At 31.1% G+C, this 24,683-nt stretch overlaps 3 protein-coding genes and 1 long non-coding RNA gene across 6 annotated transcripts; 1 reads left to right on the top strand and 3 right to left on the bottom strand.

The window, feature by feature from the left end:
• Positions 1–201: 201 nt before the first annotated feature.
• Positions 202–5,700, bottom strand: LOC126681699 (uncharacterized). Of its 2 annotated transcripts, XM_050377258.2 has the most exons (3): positions 5,477–5,700; positions 2,019–2,098; positions 202–1,534 (listed from the first exon to the last, which is right to left on the bottom strand). In XM_050377258.2, exon 3 carries the CDS (start codon positions 1,297–1,299, stop codon positions 472–474), a length of 828 nt encoding a protein of 275 aa, XP_050233215.1. In that variant the 5' UTR covers positions 1,300–1,534; positions 2,019–2,098; positions 5,477–5,700; the 3' UTR covers positions 202–471. The 2 variants fall into 2 exon arrangements, with proteins under 2 accessions (XP_050233215.1, XP_050233211.1); XM_050377254.2 differs by lacking the exon at positions 2,019–2,098.
• An 8,776-nt stretch (positions 5,701–14,476) lies between these two features.
• LOC126666151 (uncharacterized) lies at positions 14,477–15,599 on the bottom strand. The gene is made up of 2 exons (XM_050359145.2): positions 15,474–15,599; positions 14,477–14,859 (listed from the first exon to the last, which is right to left on the bottom strand). The coding sequence occupies exons 1-2, from the start codon at positions 15,597–15,599 to the stop codon at positions 14,539–14,541; spliced, it is 447 nt and encodes a 148-aa protein (XP_050215102.2). The 3' UTR covers positions 14,477–14,538.
• A 1,317-nt stretch (positions 15,600–16,916) lies between these two features.
• LOC126668459 (uncharacterized) lies at positions 16,917–18,019 on the bottom strand. The gene is made up of 3 exons (XR_007638347.2): positions 17,779–18,019; positions 17,492–17,681; positions 16,917–17,298 (listed from the first exon to the last, which is right to left on the bottom strand). It is a non-coding gene; the product is annotated as an uncharacterized LOC126668459 (long non-coding RNA).
• A 2,779-nt stretch (positions 18,020–20,798) lies between these two features.
• Positions 20,799–24,683, top strand: LOC126665958 (aspartic proteinase-like protein 1). Of its 2 annotated transcripts, XM_050358905.2 has the most exons (11): positions 20,801–21,019; positions 21,211–21,323; positions 21,400–21,538; positions 21,684–21,937; positions 22,030–22,257; positions 22,382–22,520; positions 22,603–22,673; positions 22,759–22,858; positions 23,384–23,444; positions 23,530–23,601; positions 24,254–24,683. In XM_050358905.2, the coding sequence occupies exons 2-11, from the start codon at positions 21,244–21,246 to the stop codon at positions 24,493–24,495; spliced, it is 1,386 nt and encodes a 461-aa protein (XP_050214862.1). In that variant the 5' UTR covers positions 20,801–21,019; positions 21,211–21,243; the 3' UTR covers positions 24,496–24,683. The 2 variants fall into 2 exon arrangements, with proteins under 2 accessions (XP_050214861.1, XP_050214862.1); XM_050358904.2 differs by having other exon boundaries at positions 20,799–21,323.

Raw genomic sequence — 24,683 nt, 5'->3', positions numbered from 1 at the left:
CATTTGATTATGCACAAAACTTAAGAAATAATTTACTATGATGTTTTTTTTCTTTCAATTTTATCCTTATTAATATAAGTGGAAATTTTTGTAGAATTTATTTTAATTTTAGATAAGAAGGATAAAAGAGAATTCTAATGTAACATTACTTCAAAATTAAAAATGAAATTTTTAAAATGGAATGAAGAAACTATGCATCAATAATACAAAAAAGAATATTTTGTTTTCGAGACATTTAAATGAAAATTCACTAATGTCATACACAAGTAAATGGTGTGAAAGAATAGGGCTATATAACCTATCCACTCTGTGAATCTAACTTCTCTTAACTTTGGTATTAAAGCCTCGAAAGGAATAATATTTAAATCTACGAAACGACGATGGATTCACCAAAACCCTAATCAAGCTCTTAAGTAATCCTAAACAATTAGTAAAACCTCTTCTTCTTCCCCAAACAAACCCTAACTTTATCTAACTGTGAATTGGCCTCAGAGTTGGTACTGGCATCTCAAAAATGCAAGTGGAGCCTGGTCTCAAAATGTAATTGAAGCACTTCAAACCACTCACAGTTCCACCAATGCTTCCGCCATTTTCAATAGAAGAAGCAACTCTCTCATCTTCTTCATCATATACAATTTCCTTCTTCTTCATATTCTCAAACTCGTCTTCTTTAGCTCCTCCATTTTCATTCACTTGTGTTTCTTCTTCACATTCATTTTCTTTTTCCTTTACTTCTTCACTGCAACATTTCTCAATCCTATCATCTTCTTCTTCTTCTTCTTCACTGTGACAATTTTCAATCTCATTTTCTTTTTCTTTTTCGTTTTCTAAGTTAACCTCATTTACAACCTCAGAAGGAGAGTTATAAACTTGATGATCTAAAGAAATAAGGTGCAGAGTAAGACGGCCATTACTCCGATGAGCACGAAAATAATCGTGATGCTTAACTCTCTCTTCTTTAAGAATCAATCTCCCGTCACTCGTATAATATCTCTTCAAAACCCAAGGCATATGGCCGGGCAAATTCCCAGTTCTGGCCAGCAACGGTATTGGCGGCGGAAACTCCTTTTTAACCTTGGGCGAACACCGTTGATCTCTCTTGCGACGGAGTAGATTCAATCTTTGCTGATGATCAGTGTCCTTAAAAAACGTATCATCGTGATTATCTTTAAGATCAAGACAGCTCTCAATGCCAATGTAATCTCCAATCAAAGTAGAAGAAGAACTTGCACTTGCATTATTAGATCTCCAATCAGTCAAAGATTGTTCTTGCGTGATTCTTGGGTATTGAGACTGCATTTTAAAAGATTTCAAGAAATGAAGAAGAAGAAAGTTTTGGCCAAAATTGCATGAAGAGAGAAGAGAAGAGTGTATTGTTGAGAGTGAAATGAGTGAATAAATAGTAAAGGTTCAGATTTTGAGATGTAGAGAGAGAATCGAGGGAAATTAGATAGTGGCAGAGACAGCTAATAGCTGTGACGTCAAGATTTGGTTCCATTTGTGGATTCAAAATCTGATACCATTATCAACTTACCTGTAAAATGTTCAAATATCACAGCATATCATTAAAAACATGATCTGTTTATAGCTAATTATCTGGCACTAATGGCAAGAAATGTGAGATTAAAGTGCTAATTCATGCTTCTCATAACATGCATGTACTAAGAGTTGTCTTTTCACAGACTTAACATGTGACTGCTTCAAATTACAATTGTATCATTTCAACACCTTTTTCATATTATGTGCGAGAGTACATAGATTTTTGGTTATTACTACTATTCAACTGGGTACATAGATTATGCTTCATAATCCATTTCTATACCAATATTCGGCAAATTTAAAAAAAAAAAACACAAATTCAATACAATATGGCATGTCATGGGTTAAAAATCTGCGGAACTGACGGTATTGTCCCACTACGCTTCCGTAATTATCATCATTTTATGTTTTATGTTTTGATAATCCAAATTCAATTTTGTTACAAACGGAAAATTATTCATTCAATTTATGTGAATTACCGCTTATGCTATCAACGGGAAATTACGTGGCCAACTTTTTCGTTGTTACGTGTAATGGTCGAGATTGCAACAGTAACATCCTATTTCGAAAAAATAAAGTAAAATTATTAAAATATTAAAAATAAAATGATAGTAATTGAAGTGTAAAAGCCTATACAATTGAGTAACGGCAAACAAGTACATCAACCTGTTGTTTTAAAAGTTTGGCTAAACCCATCATGAAGTTCTTATACTATTGCTTTTTATTTCATTTGATCCTTGACAAATGTTTTACATTTAAATGATCTTTTAACTATTTATTTTGTACATATTTGGGCTTTTTAAGTTTAAAACATCGTCATTTCATGCAATTAGCACGACGACGCTTTTTTGTAGTTTCATTCTTAAAAGGATCATAAATGTACAAACTAAATAATTAAAAGGCCATTTAAATATAATTTTTTTGTTAAAGATCAAGTGAAATAAAAGCTAATAGTATAAGGATTTTACGATGATTGTAGCCAAAAAATTTCTGGCTATATACTATCGTCCACCTCTATTTATCATGATAAACCCATGAGGCGCATAATAATTATGATAGGTCTAATAGTTTGTAACTGAAAATAAAATGCAATCACGCGTGTAATTCAAGCCGATTCACTGTCAAATTTAAATTCTATCTCTAAAATTTAAAATTGGATTGATATTTATTAAGAGTTCGAGTTCGGGCGACATAAAATGATTAAGAAATGAATTCAACTCTATTATTTATGTAAAAGAATAAAAAAGAATTAAATTTTAGTTAACAAAATATATTATTGTAAATAAATTATTAAAATTTGGTTAGATAAGTGAGACCGTTGGGCAAATATCTTAATGTTTAAATTGTATTCGATAGCTGACTCAAATAATTTGAGCTCGACTCAATTAAATATCTGATTGATTCTGCTCTATTACACTCATAGTATTAATCAACACCTAGATACGGTCAACTAATAATATAAGATTAGAATGTGTAGGATATGTAATTTCTAATAAGGTCTCTAATACAGCCCCAACAAAAGCTGCATAAGATTTCTGTATCCATAAACATTGAAATGGCCAGGTGGAAAGAAAAATAGAGCCATACAGCTTGACAGTCTAGGAAAAGATTTTAACATTGCAAAAAAGCTGAAAGTGCGTATATAATCTACATTTTGACACAACCGGCTATACATGTGCTATGTGCATATCTTTTATCTATTCATATTTCTCCTTTATTATATAGTCAAAACCAATAATGCTATACTATATCAAATCAAATGAATCACCTAAAAACATGTCATAATGTGATAGATTTAGTCCATAAATGATGTAGTGGACTGAGTCTATCTAATTTTTTTTCCATATTTTAATATTCTTTTGAGCTTTTGGTATTGAAAGGACATCAATAATGAATAGCAAAATAATTTTATGTTTTCATAAATAACTAAATTCATAAAAATATCTAAAATTATGATTTTCACACTCTTGATTTGGCAATTTTATGAGGCCCCAAAATTATATTCAAGTAGCGACAAATAAAAAAAATGAATGATCTAACTGAAAAATAAAATGTATTTTAGTCTTTTAAGTTATTTTTTATGTTAAATTAGTCTACAATTGGAGAATGTTTTTAAAAATATTGTTAAAATAATTTCATTATTATGTCAAATTTTACAAAATTATTTTGCTATAATCAATTGACAATATATCGTCTGTCTATGATCATAAGATTTTTAAGTTTGTGTCTCTATCCAACCTAATTTCCCATGAAAAAGGTAAAGAAAATTAGTTATTGTAATAATGGTATAACAATGGCTTTAAGAATTGAACTGGATGACTAGTCCAACCGGTTCGATGGAAATTAGAAGTCAGTTTGGTTTGATTTTTTATAAAATAAAAATTATAGTTTAACTTTATTGAATCGAAAAAAATGTTGAACTAACTATACCATAAAATTATTTGATTCTTTATTTGCTTGTGAGAGTGTAATCTGTACATTTTTTTTAAGCAAATTAGTACTCTAAGCCCCTTCACGTTTGTCATAATTCACAGTTTGGTACTCCTTATTTAAAAATCAAACAATTTGATATCCCAGTTTTGATTTCATAAATTATAAGGCTTTTCTGTTAAATATAGATACTAAATCGTTAACGGAACGAAATATGAGATAACAAATCGTTTGAAACTGAGGTACCAAATTGTTTATATAATTGAAACTGAAGTATTAAATCGTTTATATAATTGAAACTGAGATATCAAATAGTTTGAAAGTAAGTTTCAAATTATTAACGGAATTAACAGAAGGGCCTTATAGTTTACAAAATCAAAACTGAGACAACAAATCGTTTGATTTTTAAACAAAGGGTGCCAAACTGTAAATTATGACAAATATGAGGGGTTTTAGAGTAATTTACTCTATTTTATATACGATGTATATAACTTATTTATTTTATATTTAGTCAAATTGAACTGCTGAACACACCGGCTCGACCACTAATTTAAAAGGAAAAATATGTATTTTTGTGAGCTATTAATTTGTCAGTCAAATGGTCTAACTAATTAAAATAAAATATATATTTATTGATTTTTTTAATATGTTTTAATTGCGGATTAAATCATTATAAAAATAAGTTGGAGGATTAAATTATGCTTTAATCTTATCATTTACACATTTTGGTTAACAAGGGGGATATATTTGGTAAAGGTGGGCATGCACCGGTTCATAAAGGTAATTTGCAAACCGGCACATAATAGTTAAATTTTAATTTTTATTCTATTTAATTATATATATATATATATATATATAATTTATAAAAATATATATTATTTATAAACTGGTTAGCTAGTTAACTGCGGTTTGTAAAATTCCAAACCTAAAAATAAATCATTAACTATAAAATTTAAAATTTAAAACTAAATTTTTAGACCAGATAATCACATATTCCCGATTCAATTTTATGGTTTCAGTTTGGTTAACTGGTTTGACTAGTTTTCTTGCCCACTCCTAATATTTGGCACAATGTGGCATAAATAATAGACGGGTTTGGCAAAATTTAGTATCTGGTAAATATAGCAAACGGCCTAAAGTTATTGATAGAAAAATATATTTTTGCCTTTTTAAAATACCAGATATTGCAGAAAATGAAATCATTACTATCTTATAACTTAATGATTGGCAAATCTTTGACAATAACAACTAATTAAGTTACGCATTGTGATTTGGCAGCCAGCCATAATCATCAAGCTAAAGCCAGAATTTTCTGGGATTCCATATATTAATCAATATTCTCTAAAAAAAAGAATTGCTTCATCAATTGAAAGACAAAATCGCATAATTGTAATGAAATCAATTCAGAATTTAATATAAAAAAACAACACCATTTTGCAAAGATGTGATATATATGAAATTCATACAATAATAACATTTAAATAATAGGAAAAGAAAGATTACGTACCAGAGAAGTAAATGGAGAATTGAGGAGAAATTAGCTAGCTGAGGAGGAGATGGGCGTCTCCTCCCTCCTAGGCAATTCCTCCTTAATGAAGATTAGCAGATTTAATTAATAGTAATAGAATGAAGATTAGGGATTTGGAAAGTCACAACAGCAGAGACAAACATCTAGCTATACGTATTCTGTTATCTTATGTCTATCTTCACATTCATTCATTCATTCTTCCTTTCTTTTATCCCTATTTTATTTTTTTTGTTTCTAACTTCATATATTTTCCACATAATTGTTTTTATAAATAAAATGATAAATGTAAATGATTATGCGAGATTTGAGGGATTAAGATTAACTATTAGAGTTCATCTTAATTATCATTTTAGCTTAATTATTACTGTTTATAGTGTTCATTTGGAAGTTTTGGTCCAGCATTTATGCAAATCTTGCCAAATACATATTGCCGGTTTATATGAAATTTTTAAAAGTTTTAATAAATTAATATGTTTATAAGTCATGGAATATGAACCAATGAGGTATAGCTCAAATAAACTAATTTGACTATTAACTTAAATAAAACTCCAAGAAAATGTTAAAATACTTCTCATAATATATAAATTTTTAAATTTTTAAATTAAAAGAGTAATTATAAATTGTAAAACTGGTTGCATGGGCATCGATCTGTTTAATCCATAATTCTTCAAACAGTATTATTAGATCAATTGTTGTATTATCAGAGCGCGTGAAAAGCAACCGTAAAATATTAAACACAAATATATTAAAATTGATAGAAAAAAAAGTAAATAAATAAATACAAATGTATCAAAATTAGAATAATGTTAAATAAAAATACTTTTACGTTTGTTTTCCATGGACTCTGAAAATATGCATGATAGTGTATATAGTTGAAGTTATTTAGAGAAAATTAAATTAAAAATTAGGAAGATCCTTGAATTGAAAAAGAAATATGTGGTGGAAGAAGAGAAATTAAGGGGGACAAAAGGAAGTGATGAGCTGGTAAAAAGTAGTTGGCAATTTGGGATGTCTGGATTGGTAGCAGAAGAATGCATGTATAATCGATATGGATCTTCAAACTGTGTCCATACCCTTATCCGCCCACAATATTGGAACTCTCCATCAAACTGTCAATTATGCAGACACAACCTACAACTCAGCTTTATTTATAATTATAATTATAATGCCTTGCACTGTCGCATTATATACTTGCCCATATATGCTGTTCCCAAATCAAGCTTGCATTGCAGCCCGCCATGGTTATCCCACGCTATCACTTTTTACTTTTTATCTACACAACTTCTCAAATCAAAATTCTACATACTAGAAACAGTCCCGCCAAAAGTTATATAGAACCAAGATAGAAATGTCGACACGGAAATATCTTTTCTTTTTTTTTTACACAAATAGGTTATAAGTACATGATTTTAGAATTTTACAAATATTTTCGGAAATGAAATGTTAGAGCGTACGACTGAATGCCTCCGAAAAGTTTATACACATTTTTTTGAGGGGTCGTGTTTGTATCGTATCAATTCACATGCAACTTTATTGATACAATAAGAGTGCATACTCATATAACTCATTTTAGTTTTCAATCCTACCACAATATATATTTAGAATAGATAATATGGTAAGATATGATTAACACGTTAAAGATAAACGAATAACATAATTAATACAACATATATACACACAAATACGATGCGGCTAACACAGCCTATTTTTTCAATAAACATAAGTTGATCACCTACTTGTTGCTCTGTCATTAGCTTCGCTATACAGTGGAGGCCAGGGACATGAGTCACATGAAAGGAACACGTCTCATGTCCCATTGTCCATGCTTGGAACCAAAAAGAAAGATCAAATTCATTTTTTAAAATTTAAAATTTTATGTCTTCATTTATTCAATGTACTTATTTATTTTGAGTTTATAATTTTGAATCGAACCGGTTTTTTTGACACCGTGTCGTCCACGTCACCGCCAACTAAACAATTGGTTGGCATGGAAGCTGAAATATTTAAATAAGATTTGACTATAACTGACACAAAATACATAGGTTTGGTATTTTTTGGTGAATAAAACTAATTTTAAAATTAAATAATTAAATGATTAATTATATTATAATAAAATTCATATATATTAAAAAAATAATGTTTTTATTTAACGCTAATTAAAATTAATTTATTTTTTTACTAAATTTAAATAATTCTAATAATTTTTTTTTACATATTTGATGGATAGATAATTAATTTAAATTCTATTAAAACAAAAAATGTCATATTCATCTTAATTTTTTTTTTTTTAAATTCCAATCGTCGGTTCTTTGACACCGCCGCCGTTTGAGACCCAATTGTTCGTCTTCCGACGAACAATCTGAGAGTAATATACACAACAAACATACGACAGTATTCAGGATTCAACTATACACACATAAACATAAAAATAATCACTGAATAGACTGCTTATTTAAAGGACGAGTGTAATTATTTTCTCATTTTTTTCTTTAAAAAGTGAAGTTCATTGTGCTGTAATCAATATATATCATGATGGTTATAAGCATAAACGCATGTCATTTTACTTGGCATAGCCAAAAATTTACCTTAATTTACACATAACTATTTTATTTATTACCTAAACCCAGTCATAACAAGATCGCAACAACATTAAAAAAAGATCAAGTTTAAAATCATCATGAACATTAAACTCTTTCACCAAATTGTCACGACCCAATCTCAGGGCCGAGACCGGCGCTAGGGAATGGGAGTGGTTGCTCCGAAACCCGTAGCAAGCCTAAAAACGTAAAATAATTTTTCGCGAAACATAAACGTCATGCATGACATAAATAAACACGTGTCATGCAGAAGCACACATGCCAGGCACATATATCCTCTGGCAGTCACAATATAAATAACGCAGCAAGCGTAAAACGTTTAAAAATTTAAAACGTTAAAGTTATATTTACAGAAAACTATATATTACAGCTGACTCGCAAAATACTTATCTACTGCAGCTCTAAGAGTAAAGTACTATTTCTTTACATACTCAAAAATACAGACTTCTGGAAGTAGGATAGAAGTCCGTTGCTTCAAAGCGTCTTTATCCTGAAAGGAAATCTGTGAGGGGTCAGTATATTGGGATATACTGAGTGAGTTCATACATTTACTGATAAGTATTCAAATAAAACATAAGTCGTAATCAATCATATGCAGCCAAGTACAAGATCCGATTGAAACCCTAATCCTCAAATATGTTAACCGTATATACTCAGAGGAAGACTTATCCAATAGTCCGACCCGGGAGTATTCACACTCTACCACGTCAGTCGCGACACTTCTCTTAATCCCAGTGGTGGGTCTAACCCACTAGATACGGGGCTCAGGTTACACTGTAACCGAGTTCACTCTCGTATCACAATCATACATCTACCTTCAGAATTCATGTACTTAATCATATTCACAGCTGTATCAAATCAAAACTGGTGATCACACAGTCCTATTGCCGCTCAATAGGTAGCACGTTCCATCGGATCAATACTGGTTTCAAATCAAGCATATGTGCAACTCACTTAAAGATTTAATATATAAATCATGCAATTCAAATATAAAGCAATATAAAATAATTGCTTAATTAAATACTTTAAAAGCAAATCGTATAAACTCACTGAAAACGCTTATCCAAAAATACGTCGGGGCTTTAGAAACGTCAAGCTTCCCGAGCTCCTGGTCCAGCTTCTCCTTGCCTCGCTGGATCTAAAACAATTTCAAAACATTTGACTCACATCAGAATCCTATTCTAAGATTGACTCTAGACTCGAGACACGACAAGACACAAAACATAAGCCGTCATGCTTCAAACGTTTTCCGATAAGCGAATCATTCTTCTCTCATTTCTTAATACTTCTCAATTCAATTCTCAATAGAGAATGTAGGTTTTCTCAATGAAACCAATAGATATCCATAAACTAACTTATCCCAAACAACTAGTCATAATTTACTCGTTTTACGTCCGAATCTCGCATTTTCGGAGTCCGGGAGTCGATATCGGGATGGGGAATCGTCAAATTAGGTTTTTAGGGTCATTCCCTTCAAAAGAGGGGTGGTGCACGTCGTGCACCCCCTTGTGCACGTCGTGCACCTTGGGTGCACGTCGTGCACCTCACTGGTGCACGTCGTGCACCTCACTGGTGCACGTCGTGCACCTCACTGGTGCACGTCGTGCCCCTGCACGACGTGCACTGTGTTGTGCACGTCGTGCCCCCTTCGTGGGCACGACCCTGGCCACTGGAAAAGGCCCTCCCGACATGCTAAATCGATCCCAAATCATCCAAATCACCAAAACATCAATCAAGCTAGTCGGAAACACGAGAAAAACGCTTAAAACGAATCGAATACGTAATCACGATTCGGTTTCGCCGTAACCTATCGTTTAAAACCGTTTTTCCATCAAATATACTCAAATAAACGGAGAAACGACTTGCTTACCGTGATTGCCCTTCGGAATACGATCGATTCGAGTTATTAAACGTCGAAAACGGACGAGAAACGGAGATCGTACGAGAGAAACGGCGTTGATCGTTAAGAAAGAAAAGAAATGAAACTGAAGGCTCTGGATCCTTCATTTCATCATTCTGATCTTATTTATATAATGGCTAACTTGCACTTTGGTCCTTGAAACTTTTCAAAAGTTTCAATTTAGCCCAAAACCTATCCGCGTCCAAAATTTAAACGGTCTCTGATTGACTCGAAACTTTTACCACTAATACTATAAATTATTTCGCGGACTTTGGCGAAATAATTTCCGTCACGGGATTTATATTTTATTTTATACTAATTTCTGAAGTTAAACCCTTAAATCCCGCTAACTAACTTATTAAAATTTATTCTAAATTCCCGATATAATTAAATTAAATTCTCCTTAATTTAATTTATCGGAAATTCCGACACGTGGCACGACGTCATTATCTTAAAATATTTTGGGGTATTACACAAATTTAATTCAACATTAATTCCTAAGTAATATATTAATTGATTTTTTTAATTACATATTCATTAAAATATATTATAATATAAATTTATTAGATTTAATTAGGTTTAATAAAAAATTAATTTTAATTTTAATTAGTATTAAATAGGAAATAATAATTATTTTTAAATATATATTTCATAAATGATATAATTAATTTACTAATTATTAAATTTAAAATTTGTCTTGAATTTAAAATTAGGTTTATTCATCCAAAAAATACCAAACCTATTTTTTTGTGTCAGTTATAGCCAAACCTTATTTAAATATTTCAGCTGACATGTCAGCCAATTGCTTAGTTGGCAGTGACGTGGATGACACGGTGTTAGAAAAACCGGTTCGATTCAAAAATGGCTAAAAAAGAAACAGAACATATAAGGTTTGGCTAAATCTGGTGATTTTTAAAGGTTTGGCTATAATTGACACAAAACGTATAGGTTTGGCATTTTTTGTTGATTAACCCTAAAAATATGACGAAAGAAGTTCAATCAATGATAGATAAAATTGAAATTTCAGTTTAATTACTCAAATCAAAACAAAAAAATTGTTTATATTTTTGGACTTTTTTTTTGAGATAAAAAGTTCTATTAATTAAAAGCTGATTGATCAGCCAATACATAAAATTTGATAATCGGAGGGACATGCCCCAACCAATTAGATAAACTAAAATAGTCATATGCTACCACATGAGATTTTCTATTAAAACAACATTTATGCATCTCAATTAAACTAAAGTAGTCATTTGCTATCAAACTAATAATATTACAAAGCAAAAAGTTGTTGTTGAAGGCATCCATTACAACCTTTAAAATAAAGGGAATTAGATTAGTTTCGCTTGCCATAAAAATACTAACTTTAATCGCACGACTGCTACAGCTAGCAGCTATAACTTCATCGTTAAAGTCCCTGATCACATCTTCTGTGACATATCTCTTCTCTTGAACATTAAAGACATCATTGATATTGACGCAAAACATATCGATATTTGGTGAAATCCGTCGTAAGATGGTGGCTCTAATTGTTTTAGAGATCCAAGTCGTTTGCATCGCAAAAAACAATTTCATCTCTAACGATGAAAATAAACTACTCTTAATTTCGATTAGATCAGATTTAATGAAATTAAGATATTAGAATAGAAAATAATTTCTAGATTTAGACCATAAATGGCAAAGAAAGAAATTTTATTCAAAATTAAAGACAAAAACTATGGAGAAAGCTAAAAAGACTGAATATGAGAGATTAGGGAAGTGATTTTAGGCCAAGAATGGCCAAAACCACCTCCCAAATGACAAAAAGAAAAAAACTTAATAGGGTTTGAGAGGTTTTTCAAAGAGAGATACAGCTAGCGTTTTGTGTTGAATTCAATATATTTTTGGACATTTAGATAGTATAATTGACTATTTTTTTAGTCAGAGGGTAATTAATAAATAATTAATTTTGTTACTAAAAGAAGCTTTCTATTCAAACTTATATTTTATGTAGAATCCGACAATGGTGTTCAAATAAATATGAATAAGTAATTTTTATATGAATTTGACGGAAAGTTGTAATGTATTTATGGCATTATACGTGTTTAGATTAAGAACATCAAACAGAATAATAATCCATGAAGTTTGAAAAATGTTAATCAATTTTCTTTTAAATAAACTTATATATGATGTTTTTTTTTTCAAAGGTTAAATTTATATAAGGAAAAAGGTCATTCATGCCCCTAAAATTTGAGATCTGGATCAAGTAAGCCCTCAACGTCCGGAAAAATTCACCCATGCCCCCAACGTTTGTAAAAATGGACAATCTGACCCCTCGGTTTAACGCCGTTTCATTACTTCTAAAACTCCGTTACTGTGATCCTACGTGGCAAAGATAAAAGGATCATTTATACCCCTAAAGTTTAGGAAGCAATGATACAGTGGTAAATTGGGGGACTAACTGTTCATTTTTTCAAACGTTGGGGCATAAGTGAACATTTTCAAATATTAGGAGTATAAGTGAACCTTTTGCAAACGTTGAGGGCTCTTTTGATCCCGGAATCAAAGTTTAGGGGCATAAATAATCTTTTTATCTCTGCCACATAAGATCACAATAATGGAGTCTTAGGAGTAATGAAACGGCGTTAAACCAAGGGGTCTGATTGTTCGTTTTTACAAATGTTAGGGTTATGGGTGAATCTTTCCGGACGTTAAGGACTTACTTGATCCAGACCTCAAATCTTAGAGACATGAATGGCCCTTTTTCCATTTATATATGATGTTTCTTTCATTATCATATATAGGGTCAGAGGTCAACAAAATAATCTTATTCAAATCCATCTCTTCTCTTTTGACTTGTTATTCAATTCATTTTGAATCTAAAACCAAAATGTACCATTATTTTATTCTATGTCATGAATGAAAGTTTAGTTTGTTCTGAATTACTAATCTACATATTGCGGTATATTTGAGCTATAATAAGAGACAGGAGTGAATTCTTTTCAAAGTAAACAACGAAAATAAATTTGGACGTGCATGTTCCAAATTATTATCTTCCCAACTCTTATTTATATTAATTTAGTAAAATAATGTTAAACTAGCTATATATTTTGGTTTTATATATGTAAATTTTAATGTTTGGTTTAATTATATTTTAAAATTAATTTTATTTATAAATTAATTATATATATATATATATATATATATATATATATATATATATATATATATATATATATATATATATATATATATTTTCTTTGAAAATAGGCTTCGTGTTTAAAATTTATATTCAGATAAATCAAAAAATAATTATAAACATATTGAATATTTTATTTTATAAAAAATATTTTTATATGTAGTATATAGCTTATCTTTTATATATTGTCATTATTATTATGAATCGATATCATACTTTAAAGAATCGTATTCATCAATTATTTTTTTTGATAATTGAGGAGGAAAAAAGTGCTTATGAAAATAATTTAATTTATTGCTTAACAAAATTAAATACTTATATCATTTGAATTATAACTTATTGGTTATATTCATCTAGTTCTATTTAACTGAAACCTTTTTATAGGAAAATGTCCGCCAGTTGCGAAGCCATATTATGTGACAAAGAGGGATAATGTTCCATATATTTGTCTTTTTTACTAATATAATATTTTAATTAATATTAATTTATACATTCATCATTTCTTTTAATAATGTATATATTGTCCGCCTTTATGATTACGTAATATAAATCTTTTGTTCTTTTTTTTGAACATTTGCGGTTTCATATCTGATATTAGTTTTTAATACCTAAAAGTAAGAGAAAATAATACTAATATTTTTAAATTTACGAAGAAAATAGCAAGTTTAATTTAATTTTTAAAAGTACACTACCACATAAGTCACTTTTAGCAACACTAGGTAAGTGTTGCTATATATGTAAAAACCATTGCCTTAGGCCTATTGTAACGCTTTTCAATCAGCTACATTTGCGGCCGCTGCAGTAGACTTTGATAGCTACTGCAGCAATTTTTTTAAACTATTGTAATAGAAAAAAAATCGTTGCAATTAATAACAAAAGCAACGGTTTGAAACATCTATTGTAACAGTTTGGTAATGCATTTTTGGCAACATTTATTTTTTTAAGGCAACGGTTTGTACAGTACTTTAGGCAACATTTATTTTTATAAGACAACGATTTTTATAATATTATAGGCAACATTTGTTTTTATAAGGCAACAATTTGATATTACTTTAAGCAACACTTATATGTACTGATGCAATGGTTTGGCTAAACTTGAAGCAACGATTTATATAGAATACGCAACAGTTTATATTTAAAGAACAAGAATTAAAAACGGAAACTATTTCGCTAAATTTAAAAACAGAAAACATTCACTAAAAATGGATAACATAAAATATTTACTAAAGTTAGAAGACATAAATATTCATAGAATTCAAAGTCTAAAAATATTCCATCCAATACATCACAAAAAAGAAAATGTATTCATCAAACATAACGATTATATTACAAAACATAACTAGTACTTAACTAGAGGAGCTCTCAATCAAAATTGAGCGCTTTCAGAATCCGAATTTTCACTTGGTTCAACTACTATAGGATTCACTTGAGACATAACACTTTCAAATAACGCCTTATACCCAGCCATCTCCTTGTCAAATTGATCTTTCAGTTCTTTCCGTATCTTGTCCGTGATAGATTGCCCAAGCTCTTCGGGTATAATTATTGAAGAACTGCATCCTACTCCGTTCTTCAAATTGGTTCTTGTGACCCCTCTTCCATACAGAAATGCACGACCGGGAGGCCTCTCACCTATAACAGTGAAAAAAGAATCATTTTCACTGTTTAGGAGCTCCTGCAATTTGGACTGCAGCCAAATAAGACAGAATATAGTATCAGAAATATGACAATCTAACAACCAGATCTTGGACTATAATGCTACAGACAACTACAAAGACTTGCATTTACACAAAACAGAACATAAAAACACAAGACTTGAATTTACACAAAATGGAAAACATTCACTAAAAAGGACAAATAACCTCATCATAAGGACATTCTATATACATTCCACAAGATGTATAATTTTCTTAAGAACACATGAGAAACAGATAATGTATATAAAGTTATATTTCCAAAAGGCTGAACAAATAAAAAGGACAAATAACCTCATCATAAGGACATTTTACTATTGTCTCTCATATTTCATTTTCTATTGCACATTTCCTTTTTTTTTTCTAAGGGATGATTACTAATTACATAAATAACGACATTCTATACAACCAAATTTCTTTTAGGCAATTTAACAAAAACGTTATTTACTTTAAAAACGTACCCACGTCAAATCAATAGCAAAGGTCCCCATTCTAACATCATTGATCAAATCAGTACCCTTAATACTAAAATGTTTCTTTTTCCCTCTCTCTGATGCATTTAGCCTAGCACAAATATTTGAAAAGTAGAAGCGAAATTGAATCTTACAATTTTGCTAGTTGTATCTTCCCTTGATTCCTTGTATGAACGGCCCGCTTTTCTCTTGCGCGTGGCAATGAACATTTCCGCCAAAGTCGGATCAGCCTTATCCTCCTTTTCATCTTGCTGCAACATGGAATTATAAAACCGTTGGTGAAAATCATGTCATAGTTTGAAATTAAATCAAATCAATTAAATTAAATTCTTACCAATTTTTTTCTTATTCTAGCAAAACGTTTTGGCCCTGCAGTATGCATATCCTTCTGTTGGTTCCGATTTTCAACATTTATCTCACTAATGCGCTATAAAAAGACAAGATGGAGATGACAAATTCAAGATCAGAAAAGATAAGGGGAATATGAGGCATGAAAGCTGATTATTTAATAGAAAATCTTGAGAAAAGAATAATATTAATAAGATAAATAAAAATACCTTTACAAAATCAGTATTACAATAGTTGAGAAGAGCTTTAAATTGCGTCTCTGGTACTCGGGATGGACCAGATGCAAGTCTTGATTTATCGGTCTTGAACTTATAATAATGGTTCTTCTTTAATCTACATTTATAAACTCTCCAGTTATCCCCGATAGTTTTCAAAACCCATCTAAAACTATTGGTTGAAAATGAACATTTAAAACTATTGGTTTTCTTTCTTCCATTCTCCTTGAGTGTACCTTACTCAATGTAGTAGGTCCTCTAGTTCTTTTCTCTTTAGGCTCTTTTCCTAAATGGAACAGGCAGAAGATGCAGACAGGGTCAAGAGATTATCACAGTAACACTTGAACAATTTAATCTTAGGTTATCCTGAATTACTCAACTTCCAAAATCTACTTAACAATTACAATTTTAACTGAATGATGAAAAATATAATTCATAAAGCCATTTTGAGTTAAATCAACATTTTACCACACCACAAGTGCATACAGCCATAGACAAACATCAACATCACATTTAGCAGAGAATTTTTTGTTCCAATTGAACAAAGTCAAGAGTTGAAAACAAAAGAAGAAAATTAACTCTAATTTAAACCACTAATTAGCTAACACTAACAATGATAACCATAATCTGTTTCGAATTAATGAGATTAACTAAGAAGCAGGATTAGTGAAGAGTAATCATTGTTAAGCAAAATTTGAAGAAATAGTTAGAAGCTAATGAACTGAATTTACAATACTATTCAGTAAGTACATTTTGTGAAATCAAATTACAGATATGGTCACATCTTCTTTTTTCAAAACTTCCACTTCATAATTGAGCAATTTTATTTTATGTTAGTAGTGGGAACTTTGAATATAAATTTATACAAAAAAACTAATTAACAAACAACTAATAATGATAACACCAATATTATCCTAATGAGTTGGCCTCATAATCAGTGTTATCATATCAAAACTTGCTGTTTCAGAATTCAGCAACTTCCACAGCAACACTTTGAAATTATACATTGGCAACTCAAGAATAAAGTTCAAGAAGTAACTAAGAATCTTTGATACCTGAACTTGTCTCTTCATTCGGTTGTACTTCAATATTCTCATCAAGATGTTCGGTTTCTTCTTGCTCCTCTGTATCCTTTTCGAGATGTTCTTGTTCTCTTTGTTTTTCGCTAACAATAGCATCATCGACTAAATCCTCTTCAATTGCATGAGCTGCTCCCGTGGATTTCACTTCGCCGATTTTTTCTTTAGTTCTTTTTTCCTTTGAAGTCCTAGATTTTGAATAAGAATGAGTAAATCTCTGGCATTATATTTTTTTTGTTGACCTCACTTCAACAATATTTTTCTTTCCATTTTTCCTTCTCTTAAAATGTTTCAAGTTATCTAGATGAAAACCAGACCTGCATTTCACAAAGAAAATAACTACACTTATAACTCAAACTTAACTAAGAGCATTCACAAAGAAACTAACCAAACTAAGAGCATTCACCCTAATTAAACCCTGATTACATCCACAATCATAAGAATTTATTTCACAAACAGTAAACCCTAATTACATTGAAGATTAAAGAAGAATCAGTAAATTATACAAACCTTAAAGAAGACATTTGAAGAGATCAGTAAACCTAGAAGAGAAAGAGATGTTAGCAATGAAAATAAAAATAAAATTGAAAGAGAAACAGATGTTACCTTTGGCGATGAATTAGAGATTGAAAGAGAAACAGATGTTACCTTTGGTGATGGCGATGAAGATGACGATGGCTATGGAAGAGAAGCTCAATCGCTGAATTTGAAAGAGAAGCTCAATCGTTATGAACTGATATTCGCACCTTAAAGTTAAGCTAATAAATTACGGAAAAATGCGATTAGAGTGATTTTACCTGTAACAGCGGCAAAAAACAAATTCTAGAAACCCTAAATCCAATATAAGCAGAGAGAAACCTAATTGCAAAGCTGAGATCGGGGATGACGATGAAGGATGAAGGATAGTTTTGGAGATCGGGGATGACGAACAGAAGCTATAGCTCGTTCTCAATTTGAAATGTAAAATTGAAAGAGAAGCCTGATGAAATTGAAAGAGAAGCCCGATGAAAGAGATGCAGTCTTTAGATGGTGTTTAATCAATTTGAGTAATTTTGTTTTTTATGTTTAAAATTGAAAGATGAAATTTGAAATTTAAATAGAAAAGTCAATACTACCACCTTTAATATTAAGGACATTTAATTGTATTATAATATTTAAATTTTTTTACTGAACTCATAAATTAATACCTGCTGATAATACTCAAATCAATTATACACTAAGCTATTGAATATAATGAAAATCAATTTGATCCGAAACTGCATCATTTTATTAATTAGAATTATGAGTAATTAGTACATATTGAAAAATAAAAGATGTTTAAATGAAATGAATTTCTATAATTTTTTTATGGTCTCATCAAGTTATTTACTGATTTTAAACTTTTACTGTAATTTTGAGTTGTTTATTGTTTATTAAGACTTATAATATAGTTAAAAATGTAATTTGATATGATGTAATAAAAGGCAGCAGTTTAAAAGTGTTGCTAGATTCAGTCCAACTGTTGCATTTGCTTATGCTAATGCAGCAGTTACCTATATCTGTTACCTTATGTTGCAAATTCGTGATTTTTGTTAATTTGTTTACAACAGTTTTTAACTGTAACCTTTCTGTTGCCTTATACATACTATTGCAACAGTATTGAAAGTGTTGCCTTGCATGTGTTGCTGAAAGTGACTTATGTGGTAGTGGTAATAGTAACTATTACAAAAATTAATTTTTCTCTTATTTGATTAATACATGTACACAAAAACATAATCGAATAAATATAATTTTTTTTGATAATCAATTTTAATTTGTAGCAACTTCAGTCCTTTTATGGCCGTCGTGAAGAAAATGATAGACGCTTGTACATAAATAAATGAAAACGGACTTTTCAAAAGAACAATATATTTATTGCTATAATAAAACTTTTTAAAAAATAAAAATGAATTGAATTTATATACACGTAGTTCAATATGGCATTAAGGAACTTGTATTTTCCCCTTCAAATGATATTAATAAAACAATGGCTAGCTAGCTACCCAACTTCAAGCTTTCTACAAGTTGTTGTACATATAAGAAAATGAATCAAGAGTTTGGTTTGCTAGAAACTGTTGTTCTAATAAGGTTGAACTTTCACAATGTCCTATAAGACTTGTAATCCGTTGCTCATTCTGATGATGATCAAGATCTAACAGCCATGATTCAACCTCCCAAATTGATGGCAAATCCATCTGTTGATTCATTGATGAATCCAATGCTATTACATCCTCATATATTTGATTCCAAGATTGATTTATTTCCTCATTTAGAACCACTTTGCTCCATGAATTCTCAATTGATGCATCAAAAAGCTCCTCCGCGCTACTTTCTTGCTCTTGCTCTTCTTGATTTTCAAATTCCGGCACCAGAATGATCTGTTTGTTTGATTCTGCATTGGAATAAGATAAATGTGAACTTGTACTCGAAGCACCGTTTCCGGTTAGCTCTTGAACGAGATTTTTGAAATTCAACGTATCCGTTATGTAGACTTTAGGTCTTAGCACTTTGATCAAAGTGTTGAATTTCTGCTTCTCGTCGTTCTTGCAAATTCTTGAGGATGTTTTGCTAATTAAATTCTTACCCATTATCAAAATTTTATTTTTTTTCTCAATTTCTGCCTATTTTGCAAGGAAGATGAGGACCCTATAAATATACATTGGACATGCATGTGGATAATTTTAGAATAAAGTTATAATAACATGCAAGAACTAATATAATTTAATGAAAAGATGCTGGAAAATGATGTATTAACTAGTTGGTTTAGTTAAGATAAGTTGTTAAAGATGCTGAAATTGATGTCGATTATACTAGGGTTTCATGATAGGAGTCTAATGAATCAATTTTTTATTCTAATTATAAATTCTGAAAGAATTAATGACTCTTATGAGTTATGACTATGACTTGACTAAAATATCAAGGAATGTGCTAAGCCTTGTCCTTACATTGCATGTATATCAAGAAATAGAAATCGGTCAATATGTTTGATTTAAAAATAAAATAAAATAAAAAGAAAGAATAATTACAAAATGTTAATTCATATTTTATAGTAAAACTGAATTATAATTCCTTGTAATGCAGTCTTCTGTTCAAACTAGTTGTCTTTTAGTGTTTGTAAACTTATAGAACTTCATACTTAATTTCATTTGTGTTAAAAATAATTGCTCATGGAAAGATCACGCGATTTATTTTCTTTGAATACTACAAATAAGAATCTTGTACTAAATCAGAGTCTTTTTCATATTTTTTATAATAACAAATATTTTATAAACGAAAATAAAAGTATAATTTAATTAGAAAGTTATAAAAGTATATTTAAAAATATAAAAAAAAGCTCAATTAAATAATAAAATTAATCTGTTTTCTTATCATCTTGCTGAAATCAAACAATAAGACATATAAGTCCATGGAAGAATCATAATTTTGAACTGACTTTTTGCTGCAAACAAATATTAATGAAAATTTAATTGAAAGAAAAAGAATTAAAAGAAACAAAAATGAACCTTGACTTGCGACAAAAAATGAAGCTTTTATGTGCAATCTTTTTATTTTCGTATTTGTTATTTTATCTAATTTTTTTATGCCACTTTTATTTTTCTAAACTAATGATTAGAACTAAATATAATTTATAAAATTATTATGAATAAAAATAAAATAAAAAGGCATATTTAATTTTTCATTTAAAAAATGGAGGAAAAGAGTAGTTTATTTTAGCGTGTCATATAAAGTGATGAAATAAAGAAGTCAATATTGTAATTATTTCTCAAAAATAGGATACCTTCCACGCTCCGGCCCAGTGCCTAGATGGTATTGTAGCTTTCAACTTTCTGCCAACTCGTCGCCAAAAGAATTGAAAAAAAAAACAAAAAATTTGAAATCATCTCCAACTCACTTTACAAATCCGCGCACATTAGCCTCATCACCGCAACACTGACTCTCCTCCTCTCAAAATCTTCACACACACTCTTACAGTAATAATGATGGCGAAGAAGAATCACCGTGCGGAGTTGCTGTTAATTAGTATGTGCTTTTTCTGCTTTCTTTTTTGTTCTTCAATTGGAATCTCTTCCTCTTCTTTATTATTCTCTTCAAAGCTCATTCACCGTTACTCCGACGAAGCTAAATCACTTGGTTTACTATCAACAAACCGAAATAACGGCAATGCCAGTACCCAAACATGGCCTGAAACAAATACTTTCCACTACTTGCAGTTATTACTCAGTAACGACTTGAAACGCCAAAAAATGAAACTGGGTTCTCAAAATCAGCTGCTCTTCCCTTCCCATGGAAGCCGTACTCTCTTCTTCGGCAATGATCTTGACTGGTCTGTCCACTTAATTAATCTTACTTACCTATTTCGCTTTAAATCAAATTAATTTTGTTTTCGAAATGCTTGGCAGGTTACATTACACGTGGATCGATATAGGAACACCAAATTTATCATTTCTTGTAGCTGTGGATGCTGGTAGTGATTTACTTTGGCTCCCTTGTGATTGCATACAATGTGCTCCATTATCTTCTACTTTCTACTCTTCTCTGGTTAGTGACAAACATTTGAATTTTGTTTCTGTTTTTGTAATTTATGAATTCAATTAGTGTGTTTGTTTTTTGATTTTTGGAATGATTGATTTTTTGGCAGGTGCTCTCCTTTGGTGTATCTATCTAATACTCTATCTAATTGCAGGATAGAGATTTAAGCGAGTACAGACCGTCTTTATCGAGTTCAAGCACACACCTTTCTTGCAATCATCAGCTTTGTGATTTGGGTTCTCATTGCAAGAATCTTAGGGACGACCCTTGTCCTTATGTTGCTAATTATGGTGATTCTGAAAATACTTCGAGTTCTGGGTTTTTGATCGAAGATAAGTTGCATTTGGCTTCTGTCAGCCTTAATTCAAATTCAACACAGAAGCAAATGCAGGCTTCTGTTGTTTTAGGGTACTCATTTTGTTCTTCTGCAGTGTACTTTGTTTAAATTTGTGGGTTAGTTTAGTTGTTAATGGAAATTTATGTTTTTCTGTTTGATACAGCTGTGGTAGGAAACAAACTGGTGGCTATTTGGATGGAGCTGCTCCTGATGGTGTTATGGGACTAGGACCTGGAGACATTTCTGTTCCAAGTTTACTTGCCAAAGCTGGATTGATTCCGAAGTCTTTCTCGCTCTGTTTTGATGTGAATGGTTCAGGGACGATTCTGTTCGGCGACTTAGGTCATACATCCCAAAAATCGACACCTTTGCTGCCTTTACAAGGAAGATAGTATGGAATCTGTCTACTCTTTCAAGTAGTTCTTATTTTATTAGTCAATTCACTTGTCCTGTTCTTTAGGCTTGCAGAATTTTTATGATTGTGCACAATTTAACTAGTTTCGTAATTGTTTCAGTGATGCTTATCTTATTGAGGTAGAGTCGTATTGCGTTGGTAATTCTTGTCTTGAGCAATCTGGATTCAAAGCATTGGTTGACAGTGGTTCATCTTTCACATATCTTCCAACTGATGTCTATAATAAGATTGTGTTAGAGGTGCATACATGAGTTCTCAGTTTGCAATTATTTTAATGTTTCTTGTTAAATGGCCTAACGATGAATTGTTTCTTGATTCCAGTTCGATAAACAAGTGAATGCCGAAAGGATCAGCTCCCAAGGAGGCCCGTGGAACTATTGCTACAATGTCAGGTTGAATCATAGACTTGGAGTGGTTTTGCAGGCCCCTTTCCTTGTTTATGTATTACTGATCTCTGCTGTTTTTACTTTGGAGCAGTTCAAAGCAGCTAAATGACATTCCTGCAATGCGACTTCAGTTCCTTATGAACCAAAGCCTTTTAATTCATAACTCCACGTATTATGTTCCCCAAAATCAGGTGTGCGTCCTGTTTGGGTGCCTGTTTTTTCAAATTTGAAATTTGTAGGAATATTTTAACACAGAAGTGTTGGATATTAGAATTTGTTTTAGAAAGCATAAAAGAATGAAATTGTAGGTTGATTAATGACAGCACTATGAGCTGTATGCATTTGTTTTGTGAACTTTGTGCGCTACATGACCAGGTTTCAGTAAATTCACCAGTGACTAGAAAGAAACTTATAATGAGGTTCGTAGAGAAAGATTGAGCTGGTCCAGTCTCTAAGTCAGTTTGAGTCTCATATTTCAGTCCCAACATGCCTTCTACTAGACAAACTTATAAAGATAAACTCTCCCATTACACTTTTGTCTTGCTAGCATGCTGTAAAACATACATCTTGATATAATTTTAACAAATTTGGGGCTTTTTAACTCATACATACTCCTTTTAGTATTTCCTTGCTGTGAATATGGTGACACGATGCAAAAACTTGTCGAGTAGTTTGTTTGAGGAAATATCAATTAACTGGGATATATTTTGGTGCAGGAATTCACCGTGTTCTGCTTAACACTGCAGCCAATTGATTACAACTATGGAATTATCGGACGTAAGTATTCATCTCTGATCTTTGGCTTTGCATCCCTACTGTCTTCACAGCATCTGTAACGACACTGACAAAAAGTAAATTGCAGAGAATTACATGACAGGCTATCGTGTAGTTTTTAACATGGAGGATCTGAAACTGGGTTGGTCTAGTTCCAATTGTAAGTATCTATTGTCTCCTTGCACTACTATTTTCATGAATAAATTGGATTGTTGATGCTTGGAAACTTCTTGTTCATGAGGATTGTAAAATTTAGATGAATTCTAGAAATAGCTTCTATGTCGATGAAGACATTTTTCTTGATTCATAATTCGCTCAACTTTGATAATTCTTTGACTGCTAACACCAGAATGTTGATTCAGTTTTTATTGAATCTATATAGTCCGTAATTAAACTTAGTGTCACCGTTATATCAACAAGTAGCATTTGTTATCTGCAAGACACCCTTAGACCTTAGGCTGAACCTACATGCTTAGATTTCCTTTCTCATGAGCCCTTCAACCATCGTCTTGAAGGCGAAAAGAATGCAAGTGTTGGCATAGAGACTGAATTTTTGAAATTTATAGTCTCTCCCGGCGATGTGAATTCCAAATGTTAATGTCAAGTCCAAGTGTCCAACTATCTTTGCACTTCAAATATCTTTGTTTACTGTTGCTGCTATATTGCATTTTTGTAGGAAAATAATAACACCAAATCGTCTTGTGATCTATGAATAGCTTCACGGAAATGATGGTTTTGTTCAAATCTTATGATGTTATGATAATGATATTCATAAAATCGGCCAATTTCATTGATTTTATTGACGTCTGCAGGTCAAGATATAAGTGATGAAACAGAAGTGAATATTGCACCACCTCGCGATGATGGATCACCAAATCCATTACCAACCAATGAGCAGCAAAGCATACCCAATAAGCATGCAGTTGCACCTGCTGTTGCTGGTAGAACTTCTTCTAAACCATCTGTGGCATCCAAGCATATTCCCTGCCTGCACCTTCATATAAGTTCATTAACCTTGCTACTGCATATGTATCTCTTTGTTTTGCATATCTAAACTTCTCTCCTTGTTATATGCCCTTCCTTTTGCTTGTAAATCCTTTCTGTACGTAGCTCTTCCAATCGCCTATGCGATCATGTTACCGGTTGTAGTGTAGGTAGGTAGATAGAAAGGTTTATTTATTTTGATGCATAGCCTTTCTTCTTAACCTTCTATTTTTTCAGTTTGATGCTGATATTATGTTA

This window comes from Mercurialis annua, linkage group LG1-X, assembly GCF_937616625.2.
Source record: "Mercurialis annua linkage group LG1-X, ddMerAnnu1.2, whole genome shotgun sequence".
Lineage (NCBI taxonomy): Eukaryota > Viridiplantae > Streptophyta > Magnoliopsida > Malpighiales > Euphorbiaceae > Mercurialis > Mercurialis annua.
This window is presented reverse-complemented; position numbering and strand designations above follow the sequence as displayed.

Bases quoted from the DNA above. Each gene is read 5' to 3' on its own strand.
- LOC126681699 (XM_050377258.2), bottom strand. From the start codon at position 1,299: ATGCAGTCTCAATACCCAAGAATCACGCAAGAACAATCTTTGACTGAT.
- LOC126666151 (XM_050359145.2), bottom strand. From the start codon at position 15,599: ATGTTGCAGCAAGATGAAAAGGAGGATAAGGCTGATCCGACTTTGGCG. The intron at 14,860-15,473 runs GTAAGATTCAAT...ATTTGGCTGCAG, and splicing joins AAGATACAACTAGCAAAATT to TCCAAATTGCAGGAGCTCCT.
- LOC126665958 (XM_050358904.2), top strand. From the start codon at position 20,977: ATGATGGCGAAGAAGAATCACCGTGCGGAGTTGCTGTTAATTAGTATG. The intron at 22,521-22,602 runs GTGCATACATGA...TCTTGATTCCAG, and splicing joins ATAATAAGATTGTGTTAGAG to TTCGATAAACAAGTGAATGC. The intron at 22,674-22,758 runs GTTGAATCATAG...ACTTTGGAGCAG, and splicing joins AACTATTGCTACAATGTCAG to TTCAAAGCAGCTAAATGACA.